The 26,174-nt window shown below is 38.2% G+C and overlaps 1 protein-coding gene across 4 annotated transcripts in view; it reads right to left on the bottom strand.

The window, feature by feature from the left end:
* TESK2 (testis associated actin remodelling kinase 2) overlaps positions 1-26,174 on the bottom strand; it is a 136,235-nt gene that overhangs the window by 91,910 nt on the left and 18,151 nt on the right. For all 4 annotated transcript variants that reach the window (XM_052636823.1, XM_052636824.1, XM_052636827.1 and 1 more), the window contains exon 2: positions 11,341-11,652. In XM_052636823.1, the coding sequence (XP_052492783.1) occupies positions 11,341-11,562 (222 nt within the window). In that variant the 5' untranslated portion in view covers positions 11,563-11,652. The remainder of the gene's footprint in view (positions 1-11,340; positions 11,653-26,174) is intronic.

The following is a 26,174-nucleotide window of genomic DNA, read 5'->3' as shown; positions in this document are numbered from 1 at the left end:
AGTCATCCATCAGCCAGTTTTCTTTTGCTATCTAAGGCAACTAAACGTCCTTAAGCTACCTGCATAATTTATACCTCCCACACCAGAAGTTAAATATTTTCTTTTATTGCTACTGATACATTTTTTATTTAACCTGACCTTTAAAGCTCTGTAATCATCTGTACTTTGGTAATCAAAGATAAAAACTAACCATCACCTAGCTGTGCACTACAGAGCTATTAGACCAGAGGTTGGAAAACTTTTTCTGTAAAAGGACAGACAATAAATATCTTGGGCTTTGAAGTTATATAGTCTCTGCTGTAACTACTCAACTCTGTCACTGTAGCACAAAAGCAGCCGTAGAACATACATTACCAAATAAGTGTAGATGTGTTCCAATAAAACTTATTTACCAATGCAAAAGGCAGGCAAGATTGGTCCAAAACCCTGTATCAGAATACTACATGTGAGAAAAAATAAAAATATTGATTCCTCTCTTTCCCAATGATGTTTTCATCATAAAATTAAACTAATAACTTTCTAAAATACCATAAAATACAATTAAGTTTTGTTGTTGCTGTTCAGTTGCTAAGTCATGTCCGACTCTTTGTGACCCCATGGACTGCAGCACACCAAGGTCCTCTGTCCTCCACTATCTCCCAGTGTTTGTTCAAATTTATGTCTATTGAGTCTGTGATGCTATCTAACTATCTCATCCTCTGCCACTGCCTTCTCCTTTGGCCTTCAATCTTTCCCAGCATCAGGTTCTTTTCCAATGAGTTGACTCAGCTGGCATCAGGGGGCCAAAGTATTGGGACTTCAGCATCAATCCTTCCAATGAATATTCAGGATTGATTTCCTTTGAGATTGACTGGTTTGATCTTCTTACAGTCCAGGGCACTCTCAAGAGTCTTCTCTAGCACCACAGTTCAAAAGCATCAGTTCTTCGGTACTCAGCTTTCTTTATAGTCCAACTCTCACATCCATACATGACTTCTAGAAAATCCATACTTTTGACTATACAGACTTTCATAAGCAACATTATTTCTAATATGCTAAGTTTGTCATAGTTTTCCTTCCAAGGAACAGTATCTTTTAATTTCATGGTTGCAGTCACTGTTCACAGTAAGATTGGAATTCAAGAAAATAAAATCTGTCACTGCTTCCACTTTTTCCCCTTTTAACTAGCTTTCTTCAATTAACAAGCTGCTTTCTCCTATTTAGTAACAGGCATTCACAGTGGGATAATGCTGGACCCTATTGCTTTAAATGAGGAAAAAGAGCCAACTATGAAATCAGGCTCAGGATTGAGATTTGTACTATACCAGTATACAGAAGCCTGACCCAAGAAATTAAAATAAATCCTTTAGGTTCAGATCCAGAACCTAAACGAACCCAGCAGAAGCAATGTCAGACCTGTATATTAAAATACACCCACAACCTTGAAAACTGCAAGGTAAAACCTATCTCCCTGAATATAGGCTCTCAATATAAAATTATAAATCACAGAAAAAATGAAATACCAGCAGGTCAAAAGACCAAATAGTAAGGTATTCACACCCTAAGATTTGCAACTAATCTGAAAGGGACAAAAAACAAACAAAACAGTTTAATGGTCAAAATTTACTCATCTCTATGCAAATCTACTAGAAAACCTATAATAATAACATTCTCTTTTTTCAAATTTTTATTTTTTCTTGGTTGCATTGGGTCTTCGTTGCTGTGAACAGGCTTTCTTCAGCTGCAGCAAGCAGGGGCTACTCTTCATTGCAGTGCACAGGCTTCTCACTGCGGTGGCTCCTCTTGTTGCGGAGCGTGAGCTCTCTGGGCACAGGCTTTAGCAGCTGCAGCATGTGGGCTCAGTAGTTGTGATTCACGGGCTTAGTTGCTCGGCAGCATGTGGGATCTCCCCAGATCAGGGATCAAACCTGTGTCCCCTACATTGGCAGACAGATTCTTAGCCACTGGACCAGCAGGGAAATATCAACAATAATTTTCTGGTAAAATATAATTACTGAAATTGACATAGAAGAAACAAAAATTTATACAGATCAGTTAAACTAAAAGGATAGAAAAAATTTTCAAAGTACTTGGCCAAGATTTGACAGAAGAATTCAATCAAATATTCAAGGAGTAAATTATTCCAATATTTCAATTGTTACAAAGCATAGGGGAAAAAACTTCTGAATTATTTTTATGAAACAAGCACAACATTCCTAACAAAACCTAAAAAGAGAAGCATGAAAGAGAAAAACACAACCTATTCTCATAAATATTTGGATATAAATACCCCAGCAAAAAGAAGTTAGCAGCTCATTAAACAATAATATACCAGGAATGCAAAGATAGTTTACTATTAGACTACTTACTAATATAATTCACTTTACTGATAGCAAAAGACAAAAATACATGCATCATCATACGTATTACAGTTCTTCAGAGAAACAGAACCAATAGGATATATACAGAGACAAAAAGATTTATCACAAGGAATTGGCTCACACAGTTATAGAGCCTGATAAGTTCCAAGATCTGCAGTTGGTAACATGGAGACCCAGGAAAGCCAAAGGTGTAATTTCCGTCTGAGTCTGAAGCCCTGAGAACCAGGAGAGCCAATGGGATAAATTCCAGACCAAAACATGGCATGGCAGTTCAGTTCAGTTCAGTCACTCAGTCATGTCCGACTCTTTGTGAACCCATGGACTACAGCACGCCAGGCCTCCCTGTCCATCACCGACTCCCAGAGTTTACTCAAACTCATGTCCATTGAGTCGATGATGGCATCCAACCATCTCATCCTCTGTTGTTCCCTTCTCCTCTGGCCTTCAATCCTTCCCAGCATCAGAGTATTTTCAAATGAGTCAGGTCTTCGCATCAGATGGCCAAAGTATTGGAGTTTCAGCTTCAACATCAGTCCTTCCAATGAATATTCAGGACTGTATTTCCTTTAGGACGAATTGGTTGGATCTCCTTGCAGTCCAAGGGACTCTCAAGAGTCTTCTCCAACACCACAGTTCAAAGCATCAATTCTTCAGTGCTCAGCTTTCTTTATAGTCCAACTCTCACATCCATACATGACTACTGGAAAAACTATAGCTTTCACTAGATGAACCTTTGATGGCAAAGGTCTCTGCTTTTTAATAAACCTTCAATAAAATCTTTAATAAAAGGTCTCTGCTTTTTAATATGCCATCTAGGTTGTTCATAGCTTTTCTTCCAAGGAGTAAGCATCTTTTAATTTCATGGCTGCAGTCACCATCTGCAGTGATTTTGGAGCCCAAAAAAATAAAGTCTCTCACTGTTCCCACTGTTTCCCCATCTATTGCCATGAAATGATGGGACCAGATGCCACGATCTCAGTTTTCTGAATTTGAGCTTTCAGTTCAGTTCAGGCACTCCAACGTGCCTGACTCTTTGCGACCCCATGAACGGCAGCATGCCAGGCCTCCCTGTCCATCACCAACTCCCGGAGTTCACCCAAACCCATGTCCATTGAGTCGGTAATGCCATCCAACCATCTCATCCTCTGTCATCCCCTTCTCCTCCTGCCCTCAATCCCTCCCTGCATCAGGGTCTTTTCAAATGAGTCAGCTCTTCACATCAGGTGGCCAAAGTACTGGAGTTTCAGTTTCAACATCAGTCCTTCCAATAAACACCCAAGACTGATCTCCTTTAGGATGGACTGGTTGGATCTCCATGCTGTCCAAAGGACTCTCAAGAGTCTTCTCCAACACCATAGTTCAAAAGCATCAGTTCTTCGGAGCTCAGTTTTCTTTATAATCCAACTCTCACATCCATACATGACCACTGGAAAAACCAAGCCTTGACTAGAAGGACCTTTGTTGACAAAGTAATGTCTCTGCTTTTGAATATGCTATCTAGGTTGGTCATAACTTTTCTTCCAAGGACTAAGCGTCTTTTAATTTCATGGCTGCAGTCACCATCCACAGAGAATTGGAGCCCCAAAAAATAAAGTCAGCCACTGTTTCCATTGTTTCCCCATCTATTTGCCATGAAGTGATGGGACCGGATGCCATGAGCTTAGTTTTCTAAATGTTGAGCTTTAAGCCAACTTTTTCACTCTCCTCTTTCACTTTCATCAAGAGGCTCTTTAGTTCTTCTTCACTTCCTGCCATAAGGGTGGTGTCATCTACGTATCTGAGATTATTGATATTTCTCCCAGCAATCTTGATTCCAGCTTGTGCTTCTTCCAGCATTTCTCATGATATACTCTGCATATAAGTTAAATAAGAAGGGTGATAGTATACAGCCTTGACGTACTCCTTTTCCTATTTGGAACCAGTCTGTTGTTCCTTGTCCAGTTCTAACTGTTGCTTCCTAACTTGCATACAGATTTCTCAAAGGGCAGGTCAGGTGGTCTTGTATTCCCATCTGAATTTTCCACAGTTCGTTGTGATCCACACAGTCAAAAGCTTTAGCATAATCAATAAAGCAAAAGTAAATGTTTTTCTGGAACTCTCTTGTTTTTTCAATGATCCAACAGATGTGGGCAATTTGATCTCTGGTTCTTCTGCCTTTTCTAAATCCAGCTTGAACATCTGGAAGTTCACCGTTCACATTCTGTTGAAGCCTGGCTTGCAGAATTTTGAGCATTACTTTACCAGCATGTGAGATGAGTGAAGATGGCAAGCCCAAAGCCTAAGAAGAGGCAGTATTTCAGTTTCAATCCAAAGGCAGGGAAATACAGATATCCCACCTAAAGTAGTCAGGTAGGAATTCCCTCATCACAGGAAAGTCACCCTTTTAGTTCCTTTTGGGCCTTTAAATGATTGCTCAGGTGGTAAAGAATCTCCCTGCAATGTAGGAGACCAGGGTTCAATCTCTGTCTCAGGAAGATCCCCTGACACAGGGGAGTGGCAACCCACTCCAGTTTTCTTGCCTGGAGAATTAGCAGGCTACACAGTTCATGGGGTTGTAAAGAGTTGGGCATGACTAAGTGACTAATGTCCACATTAGGGATGGCAATCTGCTTTACTCAGTCTACTGATTCAAATGATAATCTTATTCAACATGTACTCTCAGAGACATACTCAGAATAAAATTTGACCAAATATCTAGGCACCATCTGGCCCAGTTAAGTCAACATATAAAATTAACCATCATGCTAGAGATTTTGAAAAGACATACAGTAAAAGTCATCATCCATACTGCATAAAAATAGTTCTTAACAAAATAGGAGGGTTTTTTTATTACAATTTTGAAGATCGAACAGAAAAAGAAATATCTACTTCAGCCCCCAAATCATATCATATTTAATTAGAAAACACTACAGGTATTCCCATTAAAGTCAGGAACAAAGACAAAGATGTCAAATACCAATATTATTTAACACTTTAGGAAGTATTAGTCAATGCTGTTTATTGAGAAAAAGTGAGATAAAAAATGGGAAATAAATTTATCATCATTCACAGATATGACTATATATCTGGGAAATCAAAGTGAATCAACTGAAAATCTATTGCAAACATTAAAAAAACTCAGTACACTGGATGCATCAAAGATTAATGTGTAAAAATTAGTAGTCTTCACAAGCAAACAACAAACAGAAGATATAACAGAAGTGCAATTGACATTTACAATTGCAGCAGAAAAAAATGAATATCCAACATCAGAAGAAATGTGGAATTTTTTCTTAAATTTTTAATGTCTACAAAGAGACACAAAATACTTGAACAGATGAAAAGATATGCCATATGCTTATATAAAAAGATAATAATTCTCTAAATTAATCTATAAATTTACTCAAATCTCAATAAAAGGGTAATAGGATTTTTTTGGAGAAGGAAATGGCAGCCCACTCCAGTGTTCTTGCCTGGAGAATCCCAGGGATGGGGGAGCCTGGCGGGCTGCTATCTATAGGGTCGTGCAGAGTGAGACAGGACTGAAGCGACCTAGGAGCAGCAGCAGCAGGATATTTTTAGAAACCAACAAACGCATTTTAAAACTCACAATAAAAATAAGGAAGAATTGCCAAGAAAATTCTGAAAAGGAATAATACTGACGAAGAAGACTAGACTAACCAGATATTAAAAAAAAGTTGAAATGATTAAATTATTATAACAGTGTATTATGGTAGACAGGCCAATGCAACAGAATAAAGTCTAGAAAGACACCAAAATACATACTGAGGAAAATTCAGGATAGAATAAAAGTGACACTTCCAATCAGTGAGAAAAATATTAAATATACATTAAACGTTGCTGGTACAACTGAGTAGACATCTTAAAAAACAAATTCCAGATAGATCAAACATTTAAACATAAGTAGTAATACCATAGAAGTGATAAGAAAAAAATTATAATGTTATTTATAACATAGGAGTATAGAGAGCTTTTTTAATAATAAAAGAAACAGAAGGCAATAAAAAATAAACTGAACTATTTCTACATTGCAAAAATTGTTAAAAACTAACTTAAAAAGCACTACAATCTTAGAAAATATAATTCATAGCACACATAAAAAGAAGTTCTACAAAACTAAGATACTTGTAGAAGAATGAGTACTATACGCCATGTAGAATTCTAAGCACTCAGGATACAGCAGTGCAGAGTTAAAAAGAGATTTAAAAAAGAAACCTGCCCTCATAGAACTTACACTACCTCTACCATGGAGCAGGTAAGTAAGTAGGTAAATAATAGATAACTGATATATAAACATGCACACACACATACACATACAGACTATACACGTATTTGCCTACATAAGTACAAAATATCTCTAGAAGGACATGTAAGAAAGCACTAAATACCAGTTACCTAGAGAGAAGAAAACTGAGGGGCAGAAAAAAGCAAATGATTTTTCACTGAATAACCTTTTACACCTTTTAAGTTTATACTATGTGATTTTTAAAATAAATTCAATTAAAATTACACAAAATTAGATGTTCAAAGAAAAGCAGGAACAGGATATTTGAAACAAAAGAGAAGTGCATTTAAGAAACACAAATAGAAAGTCTACAAAACTCTCATCACAAGAAAAAAAGAATCTGCAAATACATGACGTGATGGACGTTAACTAAACCTATTATGGTAATCATTTCACAATATATATTCATATGAAATCATATTATACACTGAAAATTAATACACTGTTATATGCCAACTGTATCTTAATAAAATCTAAAAGAAAAAAGCCAAAAAAAGAGAAAGTCTAGAAAAAAAAGAAAAACATAGCAACTGAAATTTAAAAATCTCAAAAGCAGTTTGAATAATAGAGTAGGCCCCAAATGAAAAGAAAGTAAATAGGAAAACAGACTGAAAATCACCACCACACTCCCCCCTAAAAAAACTAGCACAAAAAGGCAAAGAAACAAAAACATGAGAGAAAAATTAAGAGACATGAAAGATAGCATGAGACAATCCAATATACATGTAATGGGACCTTAAGAGGCCAAAGAAAAGAGCAGAATTTTAAAAGATAAAATGTCCAAGAATTTTCTAGAATTTAAGACACATGGTTCTTAAAATGAAGGAATAAACCACATTCTAAGCAGAATAAATAACAATAAATCAGCTCTGAGACCAATATAATCAAAACCGAACAAAGAAGAAAAAATAATTCTAAAGGCTGATTAAAAAGGGTAAACAACCAAACTAACAACTAACTTAGCGACAGCAGAGGTGAACTAAAAAAAGAAAAAAGGGAAGAATAATTTTAATGTGCTGAAGAAAATACTGTCCTAAATTCTATACTCATTAAAATATCATTTAAGAGTTTATGCAGTGTAAAGATAGAATAACAATAAATATAAACAGATTACAATTTCTCTGTCTCTTTATGGGCAAATTTAATTTTGGATCAAAAAAATTAAATATAAAACTATTTCACAGGACATACATAAAAAATGTACTATCACAGACAGAATAAAAATAGAGATAGAAAAAGACATCCTGGGAAAATAATAACCAAAACAACAGATAAATGCATATAGTGAGGAAGAAGGTACATAATATTGATATCAGATAAAGCAGAAATCAAAGCTAACAGCATAAAGTGGGACAAAAATAGAAAACTAGCATTTATAAAATATACAATCTATCTACAGTGTACAATCCAATAATAAACAAGAATTTCTATTAATATATACTTCACAATATGGACTATAAACAAAATAACCACACTGACAGAAACACAAGGAGAATCTATAAACACATTAGGAAATATTAATAGACATTTTTCAAAGAAATAGATTAGACTATAATAAATAAGGTCATATAACATTTGAATAACAATACAAAAGCTTAATCTAATAGAGGTACACAGAACTTCATGCAATCAAACAAAACAGAAATTCATATTTGTTTCAAATATATTTGTGGCATTCAAGAAAATCTGACCTTGTGCTATATCAAAACAAAATCTAAATTATATTCCAGAGGCTTTCTTGATGGTCCAGTGGTGAAGAATCTGCCTTGTTGGACATCCCTGGTGGTTCAGTGGTTAAGAATTCGCCTTGCACATGGGCACATGGGTTTGATCCTCGGTCCAGGAAGATTCCACATGACACAGGGCAGGTAGGCCCTTGTGCCACAACTAATGAGCCTGAGCTCCAGACCTTGCAAGCTGCCACTCACTACTGAGCCCACGTGCTCTAGAGTCCCTGAGCCAAAACAAGAGAAGCCACTGCAAAGAGCAGCCCGCACACTGCAACTAGAGAAAGGCTGCCTGCAGCAATGAAGACCCTACACGGCCAAAAATAAATAAATAAACAACTTTGTTTAAAAAAAAAAAAAAAGAATGTGCCTTGCAATGCAGAGGAATCAGGTGCAATCCCTGGTCTCAGAACTAAGATTCCACATGCCGAGGATCAACTAAGCCCCCGTAGACCACAACCACTGAGCTCTTGTGCCACAACTCAAGAGTCCCTGCAATGCAACGAAAGATCCTGCATAATCCAATTAAGACCCAACACAGGACTTCCCTGGCAGTGCAGTGGATAAGAATCTGCCTCCCAATGCAGGAAACATGGGTTTGATCCGTAGTCCAGGAAGATTCTACATGCTGTGGAGCAACTTAACTCATGCACCACAACTACTGAGCCCACGAGCCCTCCTAGGGACTTCAGGCCACAACTACTGAAGGCCGCGTGCGTAGAGCCTGAGCTCTGCACAAGAGAAGCCACCACACTAAGAAGCCTGTGCACCACAACAAGTAGCCCCTGCTCGTTGTAACTAGAAAAAGCCCACAGGCAGCAACAGAGCCAGAGCAACAAAAAAAAATACTTGAGATAATTAAAAAGAGCCAACTCAGCCAAATAAGTAAATATTTTAAAAAATAAATTATACTCCAAAGACAGATTTCATATAAGCCATTTTCTGTGATCATGATGCACTAAAATTAGAAATTAAATATCAAACAATTACCAAAAAGAAAATTCACCATGTAGACTTTTTAAATTTTCATTTAAATAATTCTCATATCAAACCAAACTACATTTAGAAATGATGAGACCACACTGAAAACCTGTGATATGGCCAAGTCTAGAGGAAACTTTAAAGCTTAAGTGTATATACAAGAAAATAATAAACACTGGGAAAAACTGAAATAAGAATAAAATTCAAAAAGCTACAAAAAGAACAAAACATCACTAGATCTAATAAGAAAGTAAATGAAAGAAAGTAATACAGATATAAGTAGAAAATAGTGAACCATAACACAAACAGAAGATAATCAGAAGAATCAAAGGTAATATTCTGACTGCCAGGTTCTGCCCAAGGTGGAGTTATCAACAGGTGTGGAAACAGACAAACTTCCCTGGGACAGGTACAAGGGCAAAGGCAGGACCAATGAGACTTCATAGCTATCCCCACAGGTCCCGGAATCCTATATTTCTTAAGCCTTCAGTTTATCAATAAACGATACCTCTTTTTTTTTCCCCCGTTTTTGGCCACATCATGTGGCTTATGGTATCTTAGTTCCCTGGCCAGAGGTTGAACCCAGACCTTGGTAGTGAAAGCACCAAGTCCTAACCATTGGATCGCCAGGGAATTCCCAACTAGCTCAATTTTTTTTAAGCAAATCCTTTGAGAAGAAACCTAAAATAAACTTGTGTTGTTTTATTTTTTAAATAGAAGACACAAATAAACCATATTAGAGGAAGGAGGCAGATATTGATATGGTATTAATTACACTTAGGTTTGGCTGCAAACAAAGGACCAAATATTAAGTCTTAAGATTTTTTTCTTACAAAGAGACTCCAGGAGATAGTACAGAACCAGGCAGCTCTCCCATGTAGGCATGGAAGATGCAGGCTCTGTCCTGTTGCTCTGCCACAGATGGCCTCCATTTGTAGGGTTACACTATGATCAAAATGTACAACAGCAAATATGAAGGAAAAATGGATATAAGAAGTGGCAAAGGAAGAATTCCAAAAGCTCCCATACGACAATTCTGCTCATATCCTATTGGACAGAACTACTCATATAGTTAAACCTAGCTATAAGGAAAGCTAGGAAATGGCATCAGTGTGTCCAACTAAAAGATCTATTAATATGGAAGAAGGAAAACACAGCTATTGTGGAAACAAAAAACCTGTGCCACATCAATTACATGAAGTATTTATGCCCACAAATCCAAAAATTTAAGTAAGATTAATTATATCCTAAGAAAATAAAATTAACAAAAATTACTTAAGAAAGGAAAGATCCCACACAATGTGAAGCAATTAAGCGTGCTCTCCTCAACTAATGAACCAACATGCTCTGGAGCCCACAAGACACAACTAGAGAGTCTATGCACCTCAAAGAAAGATCCTGAATGAAGCAACTAAGACCCAATGCAGTCAAATAAATAAATAAATACTGAATGGAAAAAAAAAATTTTTTTTTTTGGCCATGCCACAGGGCTGGTGGGTTCTCAGTTCCCCAACCACAGATAAAACACAGGCCCGGCAGTGACAGCACCAAGTCGTAACCACTGGATGACAAGGGAATTCCAGGCACAAAAGAACAAATATTATAATTCCATTATATGAGGTTCCTAGGATAGACATATTCATAGAGACATTAGGTAGAACAAATATTAACATGGGCGAAGGGTACTACAGGGATTTTTTTTTTTAATGCATACAAAGCTTCCATTTTGGATGATGAAAAATTCTGGACGAGTGGAAGAGGCTCCTATGTTATTTTAATTTTTGATCAGTATGGATTATTTTCATAGTTAAAATAAATAAAATATCTTGCAAGTTAACAGATAGCTCAAGAGGAGTTTACAATACTACTCAAGATCCACAGTCCCCTGACAAGGCAAAGCCTACTTCCTAATGAAACACAGCTGTGAACTCTGCAGTGAAACTGACCCTCAACAAGACGATATGAGAAAAACTGTGGCATCACTCACCTTGAACACTTCAGAGAAGAAGCCAGACCCTATTTTTTCACAGGTGAAGTCATCTAAACGTGTCAGTCTGGAAAAGGCACTTATAAGAGCTCGATATGAGGAGGGCCAAATTCTTCCCACTTGGGTCATGTTCCCATCCCCTCCACTACCTCCTTCAAAATCCTCAAGACGCTCCACACGTGGAGGAAATCCTGCAATTGAATTCCGTTTGCTCCGATCCATAGTCTTCAATTATCACTTGTTTCTTCTTTTAAGAATGAATTCCATACATAATAAGTTTTTGTTGAGTTTTACTTCTCTTCAGGCTTGACACTAAACAAGAGATCAAAATAATATTTCATTAAAACCATTAATAAAAATTAAACACATGCATACAGTATAATAGTAATGTAAAAGTACTGCCTCTCTTAGTCTAGTTACTGATTTTCAGATCTAAAAAACACCTTATGCCTTTACCTTCAAAAAACAATGATATAGCCATGATTTATTGAGCACCTACTATCTAGGAAACAGTATGAGAGTTGTACATATGTTATGTCATTTGATTCTCAAGTAACCCATGATACAAAGATTATAATGCTTATTTTGCAGAGAGGTCAAATAATCATACAGTCACTAAATGACAGAGATAACACTAAAATGCCAGACTGTCTGATTCAAAAACTTGTACTCTTGCCAATGCCCTTCACAGTCTCACATAATTTTCTCTTCATTTGAAAAAGTCAAGTTCAAATATATAAAACAAGGATGATAAATATTTTACATTTTAAAATTATATAATTTAAAAAAAAAACTATATCCAAAGGCAATTTAAAAAGCCACTCTTGATTAAACAACCCAGTCTAGCAGAAATGACCACAGAAGGCTCTACCATTCTGGTACCTGATGAACAATAAAAACAAAAGCCCACTTTTTCTTTTAGTCCGTCTCTACTACTTTTTCCCACAAGAATAAATTATATTTAGGTTTAATTAATCCATTTTGAGTTTAGTTTTGTGTTTGGTGTTAAAGAATGTTCTAATTTAATTTTCTTACATGTAGCTGTCCAGCTTTCCCAGCACTTATAAAACTCTTACAGGAAAATATAGGCAGAACACTTGACATAAATTACAGAATTACTTTTTCAATCGATTTCCTAGAATAATGGAAATAAACAAACGGGACCAAGTTAAACTCAAAAGCTTTTAAACAGCAAAGGACACCATAAAAAAAAAAGACAACCTACAAAATGGAAGAAAATATTTGCCAACAATGCAATGACTAAGTGATTAATCCCCAAAATTTACAACAGCTCATACAGCTCAAAAAAAAAAAAAAAAAAAAAAAAAAACAGAAGATCTAGACAGACATTTCTCCAAAGACATACAGATGGCCAAAAAGCACATGAAAAGATGCTCAACACTGCTACTTATTAGAGAAATGCAAATCAAAGCTACATGATATCAGGCTTCCCTTGTGGCTCAATGGTAAAGAATCTGCCTGCCAATGCAGGAGACATGGGTTTGAACCCTGATCCAGGAAGATCTCTTATGCTGCGGAGCAACTAAAAGCTGTTCACTACAACTACTGAGCCTGTGTTCTGGAGTCTGGGAGCCACAACTACTGAGTCCACGCGCTGCAATTAATGAAGCCCAAGTGCCCTAGAACCCATGTTCCACAAGTGAAGCCACCACAATGAGAAGCCCTTGCACTGCAGCTAGAGAACACACCCTGCCTGCTGCAACTAGAGAAAACCTGTGCAGCAACAAAGACTCAGCACAGTCAAAAATAAATAAATTTATATATATATATATATATATATATATATATATATATATATATCACCTCACACCAGTCAGATAAATACTGGACAGGGTGTAGAAAGAAGGGAACTCTCCTGTACTGTTGGTGGAAATGGTACAGTCATTATACAGAACAGTATGGCGGTTCCTCAAAAACTAAAAATACAGCTACCATATGATCCAACAATTCCATTCCTGGGATTTTTCTCGAACCTGAGAAAACCATGGTTCGAAAGGATACATGCACCCTAATGTTCATTTCAGTGCCATTTACAATAGCCAAGACATGGAAGCAACCTAAATGTCCACTGACAGATGAATGGATAAAGATGTGGTACATATATACAATGGAATATTACTCAGCAACTAAAAAGAATGAAACAGTTAGGACCAACCCAGACAGCATATTAAAAAGCAGAGACATTACTTTGTCAACAAAGGTCCGTCTAGTCAAGGCTATGGTTTTCCCTGTGGTCATGTATGGATGTGAGAGTTGGACTATAAAGAAAGCTGAGCACCGAAGAATTGATGCTTTTGAACTGTGGTGTTGGAGAAGACTCTTGAGAGTCCCTTGGACTGCAAGGAGATCCAACCAGTCCATCCTAGAGATCAGTCCTGGGTGTTCATTGGAAGGACTGATGTTGAAGCTCAAATTCCAATACTTTGGCCACCTGATGCAAAGAGCTGACTCATTGGAAAAGATCCTGATGCTGGGAAAGATTGAGGGCAGGAGGAGAAGGGGATGACAGAGGATGAGATGGTTGGATGGCATCATCAATTCAATGGACATGGGTTTGGGTGGACTCCGGGAGTTGGTAATGGACAGGGAGGCCTGGCGTGCTGCGGTTCATGGGGTTGCAAAGAGTCGGACACGACTGAGCAACTGAACTGAACTGAACTCAGTGCTATTTGCAGCAACCTGGATGGACTTCGAGGTATCATACTAAGTGAAATCAGACAGAAAAGACAAATTTCATGTGGTATCTCTTATATGCAGAATCTAAAAAATATATGATATAAACAAACTTATTTACAAAATAGAAACAGACTCTCAGACAATGAACTTATGGTTATCAGAGGAGAAGGGGGAGGGGGAGGGATAGATTGAGAATTTGGGATTGACATGCACACACAGCTATGTTTAAAATAGATAACCAATTAGGACATACTGTATAGCACAGAATACTCTGTAATTCCCTAAACAGAAAAGAATTTGAGAAACCATACACACATATATGTATAACTGAATCACTTTGCTGTACACCTGAAACTAACACATTATTAATCAACTATATTCCAATATAATAAAAATTAAATTAGTATTGAAAAAAACATTTTAAAAAGAATCAATTATGAGTCCTATGCAAAATACTACATTGTGATCCTACAATTAGTGAAATGCTTTTGTAAATGTTATGAATACCTAACTCAGACTACCTCTACCAACCTCCAATCATGGAGAATTAGTGGCAGGGCTCACAAGACCATCCTTATACTATGCCCCTGATGTAGTGAAAGCTGGTGGCCTTCTACCCAATATGGACCAATCACATTTCCTTTCCTGGCAATTTGGAATTGGAATTAAGATATTCCAGCCTCAGTCTGGCTGCTTTCTAAAATGAAAGCAATGTAAACTCAGGAGATGTTGTCCATGTCTATTTTCTACCATGCAGCCTTGAAGGCACAAAAAGCCAAGGGACTGAGGCCAATTTGTAAAGAAAAAAAGAGACAGCAAGAACTTCTTGATTTTCCTAATGTGTTCTATCTAGTTCCTGATTCCTGAGGCCTAACTGCATCCTGGCAGTTAAGGTTTCACAAGCTATCCCCATATCTTTAAATTACTTTTGCTTAAGCTAGTTTCACCAGTCTTCATAGAAAGAAGCATAATCCAAGTTCCTAAAGTACCTCTACTGAACTTCTGCCAAGAAGTGGCAACAGATCACCAGTTCAAAAATTTAACATTATAAGATGAACATTTTTAAAATTTTACAGCCAAGAGAGACCATAAAGTTCATTTTATACTTGAATAAACACAAGGACCAGAAACTGGAAATTATGTGCCCACAGCTCTAAGTTATTTACTAGCAAAGCTAGACGTGGAATCAAGGATAGCGCATCTCTAAAAGTTGATCATCTGCTTCAAAATTACCCAAGGATTTTGTTTAAAACTCAGATTCCTAGGTCTCAACCTTGACCTACTACTCACTCTTGGAGTGAGGCCTGGAAATTTTACCAAGTTTCCCAGAAATTCTAATGTGCACTAAGAGTTGAAGATCCTCTACAGCAAGGAAGGAGAATATTAACAGCTTATAAAAAACCTTTTTTTAAAAAACCACCAAGAATTTCACAAGCATTTTCTCATTTAATCCTCAAAATATACCACCAAGTAGGTGTATTTTGAGGATTTTTTTGAGGATTTTCCCCAAGTTACAGAAAAAGAAATGTAGGCTCAGGAGTTAAAGTAACTTGTCTTAGGAAAAACAGCTAGTAGAATCAGCACTGTAATCAAGGTCCACCTAGCACCAAAGCTCAAGCTTTCTCCATTTCATTATTACTTAGTTCAGTGTTTTTTCCACTAAGAGAGTTTAAAAGTTCAGCTAGTCATCTGCATAGAAAAGAAAATCAGGACTTGAGTGCAGAAGGTGGCCAGGCCGATTACAATTTAGACAGAGATGGAAAAGAAAAAGAAACTTTAGAAAAATACAGAATGGGAGGAAATATTTTCAAAACAAGGAAACTGACAAGAAATTAAAAGAAACTTTACAAAAATACAGAATGGAAGAAAATATTTTCAAAACAAAGCAACTGACAAGAAATTAATCTCCAAAATATATAAACAGTTCATCCAACTCAATAGCAAAAAAAAGAAAAACTCAATCAAAAAGTGGGCAGAAGACCTAAATAGACATTTCTCCAAAGAAGACATACAGATGGCCAACAGCACATGAAAAAATGCTCAACATCACTATTTGAGAAATGCAAATCAAAACTACAATGAGGTATCACCTCACACCAATCAGAATGGGCATCATCAAAATATCTACAAACAATAAATGCTGGAGAGGATATGGAGAAAAGGGAACCCTTCCCTACCCTGTTGGTGGGAATACAAATTGGTAGAACCACTATGGAGAACAGTATGGAGGCTACTTTAAAAACTAAATATAGAACTACCATATGATCCTGTAATCCCACTCCTGAATCCAGAAAAAATTATACTTTGAAAAGATATACACACCCCAATGTTCACTAAAAGACTATTTATAATAGCCAAGACATGGAAGTAACCTAAATGTTCACTGACAGAGGGATGGATAAAGAAAATGTAGCATATGTACACACACACACACAAAGAAGTATTAGCCATAAAAAAGAAAGAAATAATGCCATTTGCAGCAAATGGATGCACCTGGAGATATCACGCAAACTGAAGCAAGCCAGACAGAGAAAGACAAATATGATATCACTTATATGTGGAATCTAAAAAAAAAAGAGAGAAAGATACAAATGAACTTATTTATAAAACAGAATAGACGCACAGATATAGAAAACAAATTTATGATTATCAAAGGGGAAAGGTGGGAAGGGATAAATTAAGAGCTTGGGATTAACAGATATACACTGCGATATATAAAACACATAATCAATAGGGCCTATTGTATAGCACAGGGAACTTATATTCAACACTTTGTAATAACATATAAGGGGAAAGATTCCAAAACAGAATAGAGATATATACATGTATAATGGAATCACTGTGCTATATTCCTGAAACTAACACAATACTGTAAATCAGCTGCTGCTAAGTCGCGTCAGTCGTGTCTGACTCTGTGCGACCCCATAGATGGCAGCCCACCAGGCTCCCCCATCCCTGGGATTCTCCAGGCAAGAATACTGGAGTGGGTTGCCATTTCCTTCTCCAATGCATGAAAGTGAAAAGCGAAAGGGAAGTCACTCAGTCCTGTCCGACTCCTAGCGACCCCATGGACTGCATGCAGCCTACTGAGCTCCCCTGTCCATGGGATTTTCCAGGCAAGAGTACTGGAGTGGGTTGCCATTGCCTTCGTAAATCAGTTATACTTCAATAATTTTTTTAAAGAAAAAAAAGATATATATACCCCAACGTTCATTGCAGCACTATTTACAATAGCCAAGACATGGAAGCAATCTAAGGCCTTCAACAGATCAATGGATAAAGATGATGTGGTATAATGTGCAATTTTAAAAAAGGGTATAAAGGAACTTTTTTACAAAACAGAAACAGAGTCATAAATATAGAAAACAAACTTATGGTTACTAGAGGGGAGAGGGTGAGAGGGAAAATTGGGAGATGTGGATTGATATATGCACACTACTATATATAAAATAGAGAACTAATAAGGACCTCCTATATAGCGTAAGCGGAGAAGGCAGTGGCACCCCACTCCAGTACTCTTGCCTGGAAAATCCCGTGGATGGAGGAGCCTGGTAGGCTGCAGTCCGTAGGGTCGCTAAAAGTTGGACATGACTGAGTGACTTCACTTTCACTTTTCACTTTCATGCATTGGAGAAGGAAATGGCAACCCACTCCAGTGTCCTTGCCTGGAGAATCCCAGGGATGGAGGAGCCTGGTGGGCTGCCATCTATGGGGTCGCACAGAGTTGGACACGACTGGAAGCCCCCTTGTACATTTTAAAAATACATTAAAAAATGAAAATGGTATCATTCTATAGGGATAGTCCTATAATTTTGGGGGTAACTTCTTAAAAATTGTTTTCAGTTCAGTTTTAATGATACCGTGAACTATAACTTGCTTCTTTCCACTTCCACTCAATATTGCTTTTTTTACCCTATTTTATTTTTTAAACTATTCCTTTTAATTGACGCTTAGTTAACTTAAAATGTATTGCTTTTAGGTGTATAGCAAAAGTGATCCAGTTTTACATATATGTTTCTTTATATGTTTACATATAAACTCTCAGCGACCCCATGGACTGCAGCCTACCAGGCTCCTTCGTCCGTGGGAGTTTCCAGGCAAGAGTACTGGAGTGGGGTGCCATTGCCTTCTCCGACAGAGCAGCTGGGCCTGGGCCAACTGTTAAGCCCGTGCTCTGGAGCCTGGGAGCCACAGCTGATGTGCCCGCTGGCAGCATCTACTAAGGCCCACACCCCTGGAGCCCCTGCTTTGCAGCAAGAGAGGCCGCCACAGTGAGAAGCCCACGAACGGAAACCAGAAAGTGGCCCCCACTTGCGGCAATTAGACAAAGGCCCGGGTTGCAGCAAAGACCCAGCACAGTCAAAAGCAAATAAATTAAATAAATAAATAAATAAAAATTATTAGACTAAGCCTGAATGCCTCAACTACTGAGCCAGTGAGCCACAACTAGAGAGCCCACATACTCCAGAGTTCTCACACCACAGCTAGAGAGAAGCCGGCATGCCACAACCAAGACCTGATACGGCCAAAATAATTAATTTTTAAATACATACAAAATAACATATATTTATAGAGAAGCAGGATTGCTTAAAGGTACACACTTGCTTCATTTGGGAGTTGACTGCCACAGACCTCAGGAGAAAATGCACCTTGCTTTTGCAGAGATCAACATAGTTCAGCAATGCCCAAGCTTCTTTTTCAGAGAGGTGAACCTCAGCTTAGAGGAAGGGCCAAGGAGGCTTCCACACTGAAGGTGACATGGAGAAGAGGTAGTAATCACATGGGAGCCAGCTCAGGGAACAAATGGAGCGCATGGCCACCTGCTGCTTCCCTGTGCCCTGCCAGGAGAGCGCTGTAAAGCAGAGGCATCCAGGTTCCCAAGCAGGCACCAGCAACACCTCCAAAGCAGACTCCGAGGGCTCCCTGCTGGCAGGGACCTGAGGAACCTGAGGATGAGGTTCCAAAAGTAATCCCTGCAGAGGCTAAGAGTCTAATCAGGAATAAAAGTAGACAAGCAGGGTGGGGAGTGGGAAACGGGGCTTGGTGTATGTATGTGTGTTCAGTCTTGTCTGACTCTTTGCAATCCCATGAACTGTAGCTCACCAGGCTCCTCTGTCCATGGAATTTTCCAGGCAAAAATACTGGAATGGGTTGCCATTTCCTTCTGCAAAGGTATACATGATTAAAGTATAGCCTCCAGACAAACCTGGCTTCAAATCCTCGATCTGTAGCTTGCAGCTATATGAACCCAGCCAAGTTATTTTAAAACCTCTACATAATTTACAAAATGGAAATAAACTAGTACCTGCACTATATGGACTTCTCCGGTGGCTCAGATGGTAAAGAATCTGTCTGTAGTGCAGAAGACTCGGTTTGATGCCCGGGTCGGAAAAATCCTCTGGAGAAGGGAATGGCTACCCACTCCAGTATTCTCACCTGGAGAATTCCATGGATAGAGGAGCCTGGTGGGCTAGTCCATGGGGTCTCAAAGTCTAACATGACTGAGCAACTAACACTTTCACTTTATACTTCCTGTAACATTTTCTATGTATTAATTCATTACAGTCACCATAAGGTTATTGGTTAAATGAACAGTGTCTGGCAAGTAGTAAGCATTCAAGCCCATTAGTTACTATAATTATTATTTTGTTGCTGTTGAGCCGCTCAGCCCAGTCCGACTTTTTGTAACCCCATGGACCACAGCATGCCAGGCTTCCCTGTCCTTCACCATCTCCTGGAGCTTGCTCAAACTCATGTCCATTGAGTCAGTGATGACATCCAACCATCTCGTCCTCTTTCACCCCCTTCTCCTCCTGCCTTCAATCTTTCCCAGCATCAGGGTCTTTTCTAATAAGTCAGTTCTTCCAATCAGGTCACCCAAGTATTGGAGCTTCAGCATCCATCCTTCCAGTGAATATTCAGGACTGATCTCCTTTAGGATGGACTGGTTTGATCTCTTTGCAGTCCAGGGGACTCTCAAGATCCTTCTCCAACACCACAGTTCAAAAGCATCAATTCTTCAGCGTTCAGCCTTCTTTATGGTCCAGCTCTCACATCCACACATGACTACCGGAAAAACCATAGCTTTGACTAGACTGACTACTGTCAGCAAAGTAACATCTCTGCTTCTTAATATGCTGTCTAGGTTGGTCATAGCTTTTCTTCCAAGGAACAAGCGTCTTTTTTATTTCATGGCTGCAGTCACCATCTGCAGTGATTTTGGAGCCCAAGAAAATTAACTCTTTCATTGTTTCCATTGTTTCCCCATCTATATGCCATGAAGTGATGAGACTAGATGCCATGATCTTCATTTTTTGAATGTTGAGTTTTAAGCCAGCATTTTCACTCTCCTCTTTCACTTTCATCAAAAGCCTCTTTAGTTCCTCTTCGCTTTCTGCCATAAGGGTGGTGTCATCTGCATATCTGAAGTTATTGATATTTCTCCCAGCAATCTTGATTCCAGCTCTGCTTCACCCAGCCCAGCATTCTGCATGATGTACTCTGCATATAAGTCAAATAAACAGGGTAATAATATACAGCCTTGAAGCACTCCTCTCCCAATTTTGAACCAGTCTGTTGTTTCATATTATCTTCTAACTGTCGCTTCTTGACCTGCATACAGATTTCTCAAGAAGCAGGTAAAGTGGTCTAGTGTTCCCATCTCTTTCAGAATTTTCCACAGTGATCCACACAGTCAAAGGCTTTGGTGTAGTCAATGAGGCAGAAGTAGATGTTTTTCTGGAACTCTCTTGCTTTTTCTATGATCCAACAGATGTTGGCAATTTGGTTTCTGCTTCCTCTTTTTCTAAATCCAGCTTGTGTATCTCAAAGTTCTCAGTTCATAGACTACTGAAGCCTAGTTTGGAGGATTCTGAGCATGACCTTGCTAGCATGTGAAATGAGTACAATTGTGCAGTAGTTTGAACATTCTTTAGCAGTGACCATCTTTAGGATTGGAATGAAAACTCACCTTTTCCAGTCTTGCGACCACTGCTGAGTATTCCAAACTTGCTGGCATACTGAGTGCAGCACTTTCAACAGCATCATCTTTTAGGATTTGAAATAGCTCAACTAGAATTCCATCACCTTCACTAGCTTTGTTCATAGTGATACTTCTTAAGGTCCCTTTGACTTCACATTCCAGGATGCCTGGCTCTAGGTAAGTGACCATACCATCCATCATAGTTACCCGGGTCATTAAGATGTTTTTTTGTATAGTTCTTCTTTAAATTATTATTTAAAGGTACATATTTATAGTAAATGTCTAAAAGCAAGAAGTAGAAAGCCAGTCACTAAATTCATCGTAGTAGTTGCCTTGGTGGCAAAGAAGAAAAATGAAATAAGGAAAGGAAAAAAGGAGACTTGTATTATAGCAATAATGTTTTGTTCGTTTTTATTAAAATATCAGAACAAATACGTTTGCTAACTTTATTATTTTTTCACTAACTTGCTGTTATTGTTGTTCAGTCGCTAAGTTGTGTCTGATTCTTTGCAACTTCCCATATATTGCAGTGCTCAAGGCTTCCTTGTCCTTCACTATCTCCCGGAGTTTGCTTAAAGTCATATCCATTGAGTTAGCTCAGTTCAGTTGCTCAGTCATGTCCGACTCTTTGGGACCCTAAGGACTGCAGCATGCCAAGCTTCCCCGTCCATCACCAACTCCCGGAGCTTGCTCAATCACGTCCAAGGAGTCAGTGACACCATACAACTATCTCATCCTCTGTCGTCCCCTTCTCCTCCTGCCTTCAATCTTTCCCAGCATCAGAGTCTTTTCTAATGAGTTAGTTCTTCGCATCAGGTGGCCAAAGTATTGGACCTTTCAACTTTACCATCAATCCTTCCAGTGAATATTTAGGGTTGATTTCCTTTAGGATTGACTGGTTTGATCTCTTTTCTGTCCAAAGGACTCTGAAGAGTCTTCGCCAGCACAATTCAAAACCATCAATTCTCTGGCACTTAGCCTTCTTTATGGTCCATGTCTCACATCCGTACATGGAAAAAACATAGCTTTGACTATATGCACCTTTGTTGGCACAGTGATGTCTCTGCTTTTTAATACACTAAGTTTGTCACAGCTTTCCTTTCAAAGAGCAAATGTCTTTTAATTTCATGGCTACTGTCACCGTCCTCAGTGATTTTAGAGTCCAAGAAAATAAAGTCACTGCTTCCCACTTTTCCCTCTTCTATTTGCCATGATCTGATGGGATTGGCTGCTATGATATTAGTTTTTTTAATGTTGAGTTTTAAGCCAGTTTTTTCACTCTCCTCTTTCACCCTCATCAAGAGGCTCTTTAGTTTCCTTTCATTTTCTGCCATTAGAGTGGTTATCACCTGCATATCTGAGGGTGTTGCTATTTCTCCCGGCAGTCTTGATTCCAGCTTGTGACTCATCCAACCTGGCATTTCACATGATGTACTCTACACATAAGTTAAAAGAGCAGGGTGACAATATACAGCCTTGTCGTACTCCTTTCCCAATTTTCTTTTTTTTTTTTTTCTTTCCCAATTTTCAACCAGTCTGTTGTCCCATGTCCAGTTCTGACTGTTGCTTCCTGACCTGCATACATGTTTCTCAGGAGGCAGGTAAGGTAATCTGATATTCCCATCTCTTTAACAATTTTCCACAGTTTTCACTAACTAATATTTGTTAATACTGGGTGATATTATATTGTACTTTTTTCTATATTTAACTTTTCTAATAAAAAAAGAATTTTAAGTTTGTTTTGTTTTGTTTTGTTTTCCAATACAACAGCTATGCCATATGCTCTGGCCAAAACAAAACAACTGACAATAATTTGGCAAATAAATAGCATCCCAATGTGCAAGCCAAGTCTCACAATTCTCAAACTTTTATTCTGCAACAGTTCAACCGTAGTTCTTGGTCCAAGGAGCATTTATATTTTAAGCTAAAAACTCAAAAGCACTGGGAGAATTTTTGGATAGCTTCCCTTATTCAAATCCACACACTCAAAATATAAAAACACTCATGAAAAACACTGATATTTAGTTGTAGAGCCCTTATTATATGCTAAAGCAATACTAATTACTAGACAGTTGAGGGAGGTGAGTAGGAAAAAGTACAGTCCCCTTACGGGAGTAAGAACTTTATTAATCCATTTTGGAGAAGTGCTGAACATGGGAAAACCTCCAAACCATGCCTTCTGCTCCCCTGGCCAACATACTGAATGACCACATTTTAATAAATGAAACCAACCAAGTTACAAATAGCTTTCAATTTAACCTAATAAATTTTAATTCAGCCATAAAAGGCAGCAAAGGTATGTATGAACAGACTCTAAAACCATATGCTGTTTTTTTTAAATCTGAAAATGACTAATTTTAAAATGAGACAATACATTCTTTGAAATGTGTGAGATTTTATGCTATTTTCAGACTCTGGATTATTTCTCTTGGTGTCATTTATGGAATATTACCTTTTGATGTTAATGGTGCCCTTTAAAGTACGCATTTTGGGTAGAACAGAAAAAACAACTACAGTTACTCTTGCTATTGAGGCTATTTGATTCAAGAGATGACACACTGATGATCAAGAATAATGAATTTTTAGCTTGTAAAAGCTTGAAATTCCTAAATGGAAGCTGATGATACTGTGAGCTGCTTCACTAAATATATCCGAGCGAGACTCCCAGTGGTTCTCCATTAAGGGCATGTGAAATTTAGGGGGAAGGAGGCTCTTCTCAGGGTGGCGCTATCGTCACAGTGGCGGGGGTGTGGGGTGGGCACTTTTGGCATTTTAGTGGGCAGGCCCAGGGAAGCTAAATGTCCTACAATGCACACAACAGTCCTGCACAACAAAGAATTGTCTTGCCCTAAATGCCAATAGTGCCCCTGTTAAGAAGCACTGTGTGAGAAAAGCTTAATCAGTTTTGTTCTTAAACTAGGAAACAGCCTTCAGCACTCTTTCAAAAATGCCAAAATCACGTGCTTACAAGGACACAAAGAATTTTTTAGTGTGTTCTCAACTTCAATACTTATAAACTGGGAAGTTCAGAACTTTTTCCCTTTCCCATAAGCAGGTTTGTCTTTTCAAAGGCTAATTTTCACTTATCTTGGGATTGATTTCTTTTTCACAAAGAAAGTACAATTAAAAGCTTTTATTGGAGAAACTAATTGGAAAAGCTGTCAATGAAAAAGTCAGTGAACTAAATATCCTATAAGATACATTACATCTTTCCAAAGTAGGAATTCCACAAATCATTTTCCAGAGAATTAAGAAACTTTCTTAGGACTCCCAAGTAGACCATACACTCATCCACAATGCTTCTGGAAATAATAACCACAATCACCATTTACCATAGGTCATGGATTCTACCAAGTGTTTTTGCATTTGCTATCTCTAAGCTTTATGACTCTTGAGAGTCTTCTGGACAGCAAGGAGATCCAACCAGTCCATCCTAAAGGAAATCAGTCCTAAATATTCATTGGAAGGACTGATGCTCAAGCTGAAACTCCAATACTTGGGCCACCTGATGCGAAGAACTGACTCACTGGAAAAGACCCTGATGCTGGGAAAGATTGAGGGCAGGAGGAGAGGGGACGACAGAAGATGAGATGGTTGGATGGCATCACCAACTCATTGGATATGAGTTTGAGTGAACTCTGGGAGTTGGTGATGGACAGGGAAGCCTGGCCGTGCTGCAGTCCATGGGGTCTCAAAAAGTCAGACACGACTGCGTGACTGAACTGAACTGAACTGAAGCTTTATGACAACTCTGCAAGATAGGTATTATCATCTCCATTTTTTAAAAAAGAAATTACAACACTGAGAAATTAAATTCAAATAAACATGGCTCAGCTGGTAAAAGATCTGTCTGCAATGCAAGAGACTACCTGCAATGCAAGAGATGCCTGCAATGCAGGATACCTGGGTCCCATCCCTGAGTCAGGAAGATCCCTTGCAACAGAAAACAGCAACCCACTCCAGTATTCTTGCCTGGGAAATCCCATGGACAGAAGAACCCACTTGGCTATCGTTCATGGGGTCACAAGAGTCAGGCACAACTTGGTGACTACACCACCACCACCAGCAACAGGCTGTATTCAAATTCAGAGTTCTAATACCAAACACTTCCACTACAGCATGTCTCCTCCAGAAAAATAACTATATTTCTGTGAAAAACTGTTCATTAGCTAGGTACAAAGCTACTATTATTCCCCACCCTAACTTAACAGAGACTAAAGAATATACAGACAAGAGCTTCACTAGCCTCTGGAGCAAAAGCCTTCAGTCATTTAACCACATTCCACGGGCATAAAAATTAGCATTGGCTTAAACAGACTATTTAAAGAAAAGAGGCCAAGCTGACAGGAAAGATATGCAAACTCCCAATCAGTCCTTCTTTTCCATTCTAAAGTACAGTATTAGTTGTTTCTTACCCTTTCATTCCACAAAAATGAAGCAGATGAAACTTCACAACAACGCAGATGCAAATAAAATCCTGTAACACACTGAACAGCTATCAACCATCAGGTAACTGGATATGGCCAACTGTCAGCCAGCAACCATAATCTTCAACATCCATCCAAAAATGGAATCGTGTGCACACAGTTGGTAATGAAGTTCCACAAAGTGAGTAAAAAAAGATTTCTGAAATTTTTATACCCTGGGTATAAAAAGCGGAAAAAGAATGCAAACACAATATCCTGCTATCCTAATTACACTTTGTTTTCTTTCTATCATCATAAAAATTCCCTAACTAATTCAAAATAAATGAAGGATTCATCATGAGTAAGATGGAGCCCAGAAAACTGGCCATTTTCCAGAGATGGAAAACTGATAAGCACATTAGCTATATATCAAGACCAACCACATGGCAAATCTATATCACAGGTCTACTCAGTTGCTATCCTTTCTATGAACCAACATAGCAAATACAGACACATTTCAGGATGACTGACTAATTAAAAATAAAAGCAATACTGCTGAACTTGCCATCCTGCTGTGAAATAATGAGTTGCAGTTTCCATTCAAACCAAAAGCAATCTAACATAAAAACTGGCATCCCCTATTTAATTAGTCATGAGTATACACAATGGCATATATTACTGCCAGACAGATCAAAAAGCCAGTTCTTAAAACTGTATTGTCTCTTTTGGATAAGCATATTATATGCTGT

The sequence above is a fragment of the Budorcas taxicolor genome, chromosome 3 (genome assembly GCF_023091745.1).
Source record: "Budorcas taxicolor isolate Tak-1 chromosome 3, Takin1.1, whole genome shotgun sequence".
Classification (NCBI taxonomy): Eukaryota; Metazoa; Chordata; class Mammalia; order Artiodactyla; family Bovidae; genus Budorcas; species Budorcas taxicolor.
The sequence above is the reverse complement of the archived record's forward strand: the minus strand, read 5'-3'. Positions and strand labels throughout refer to the sequence as shown.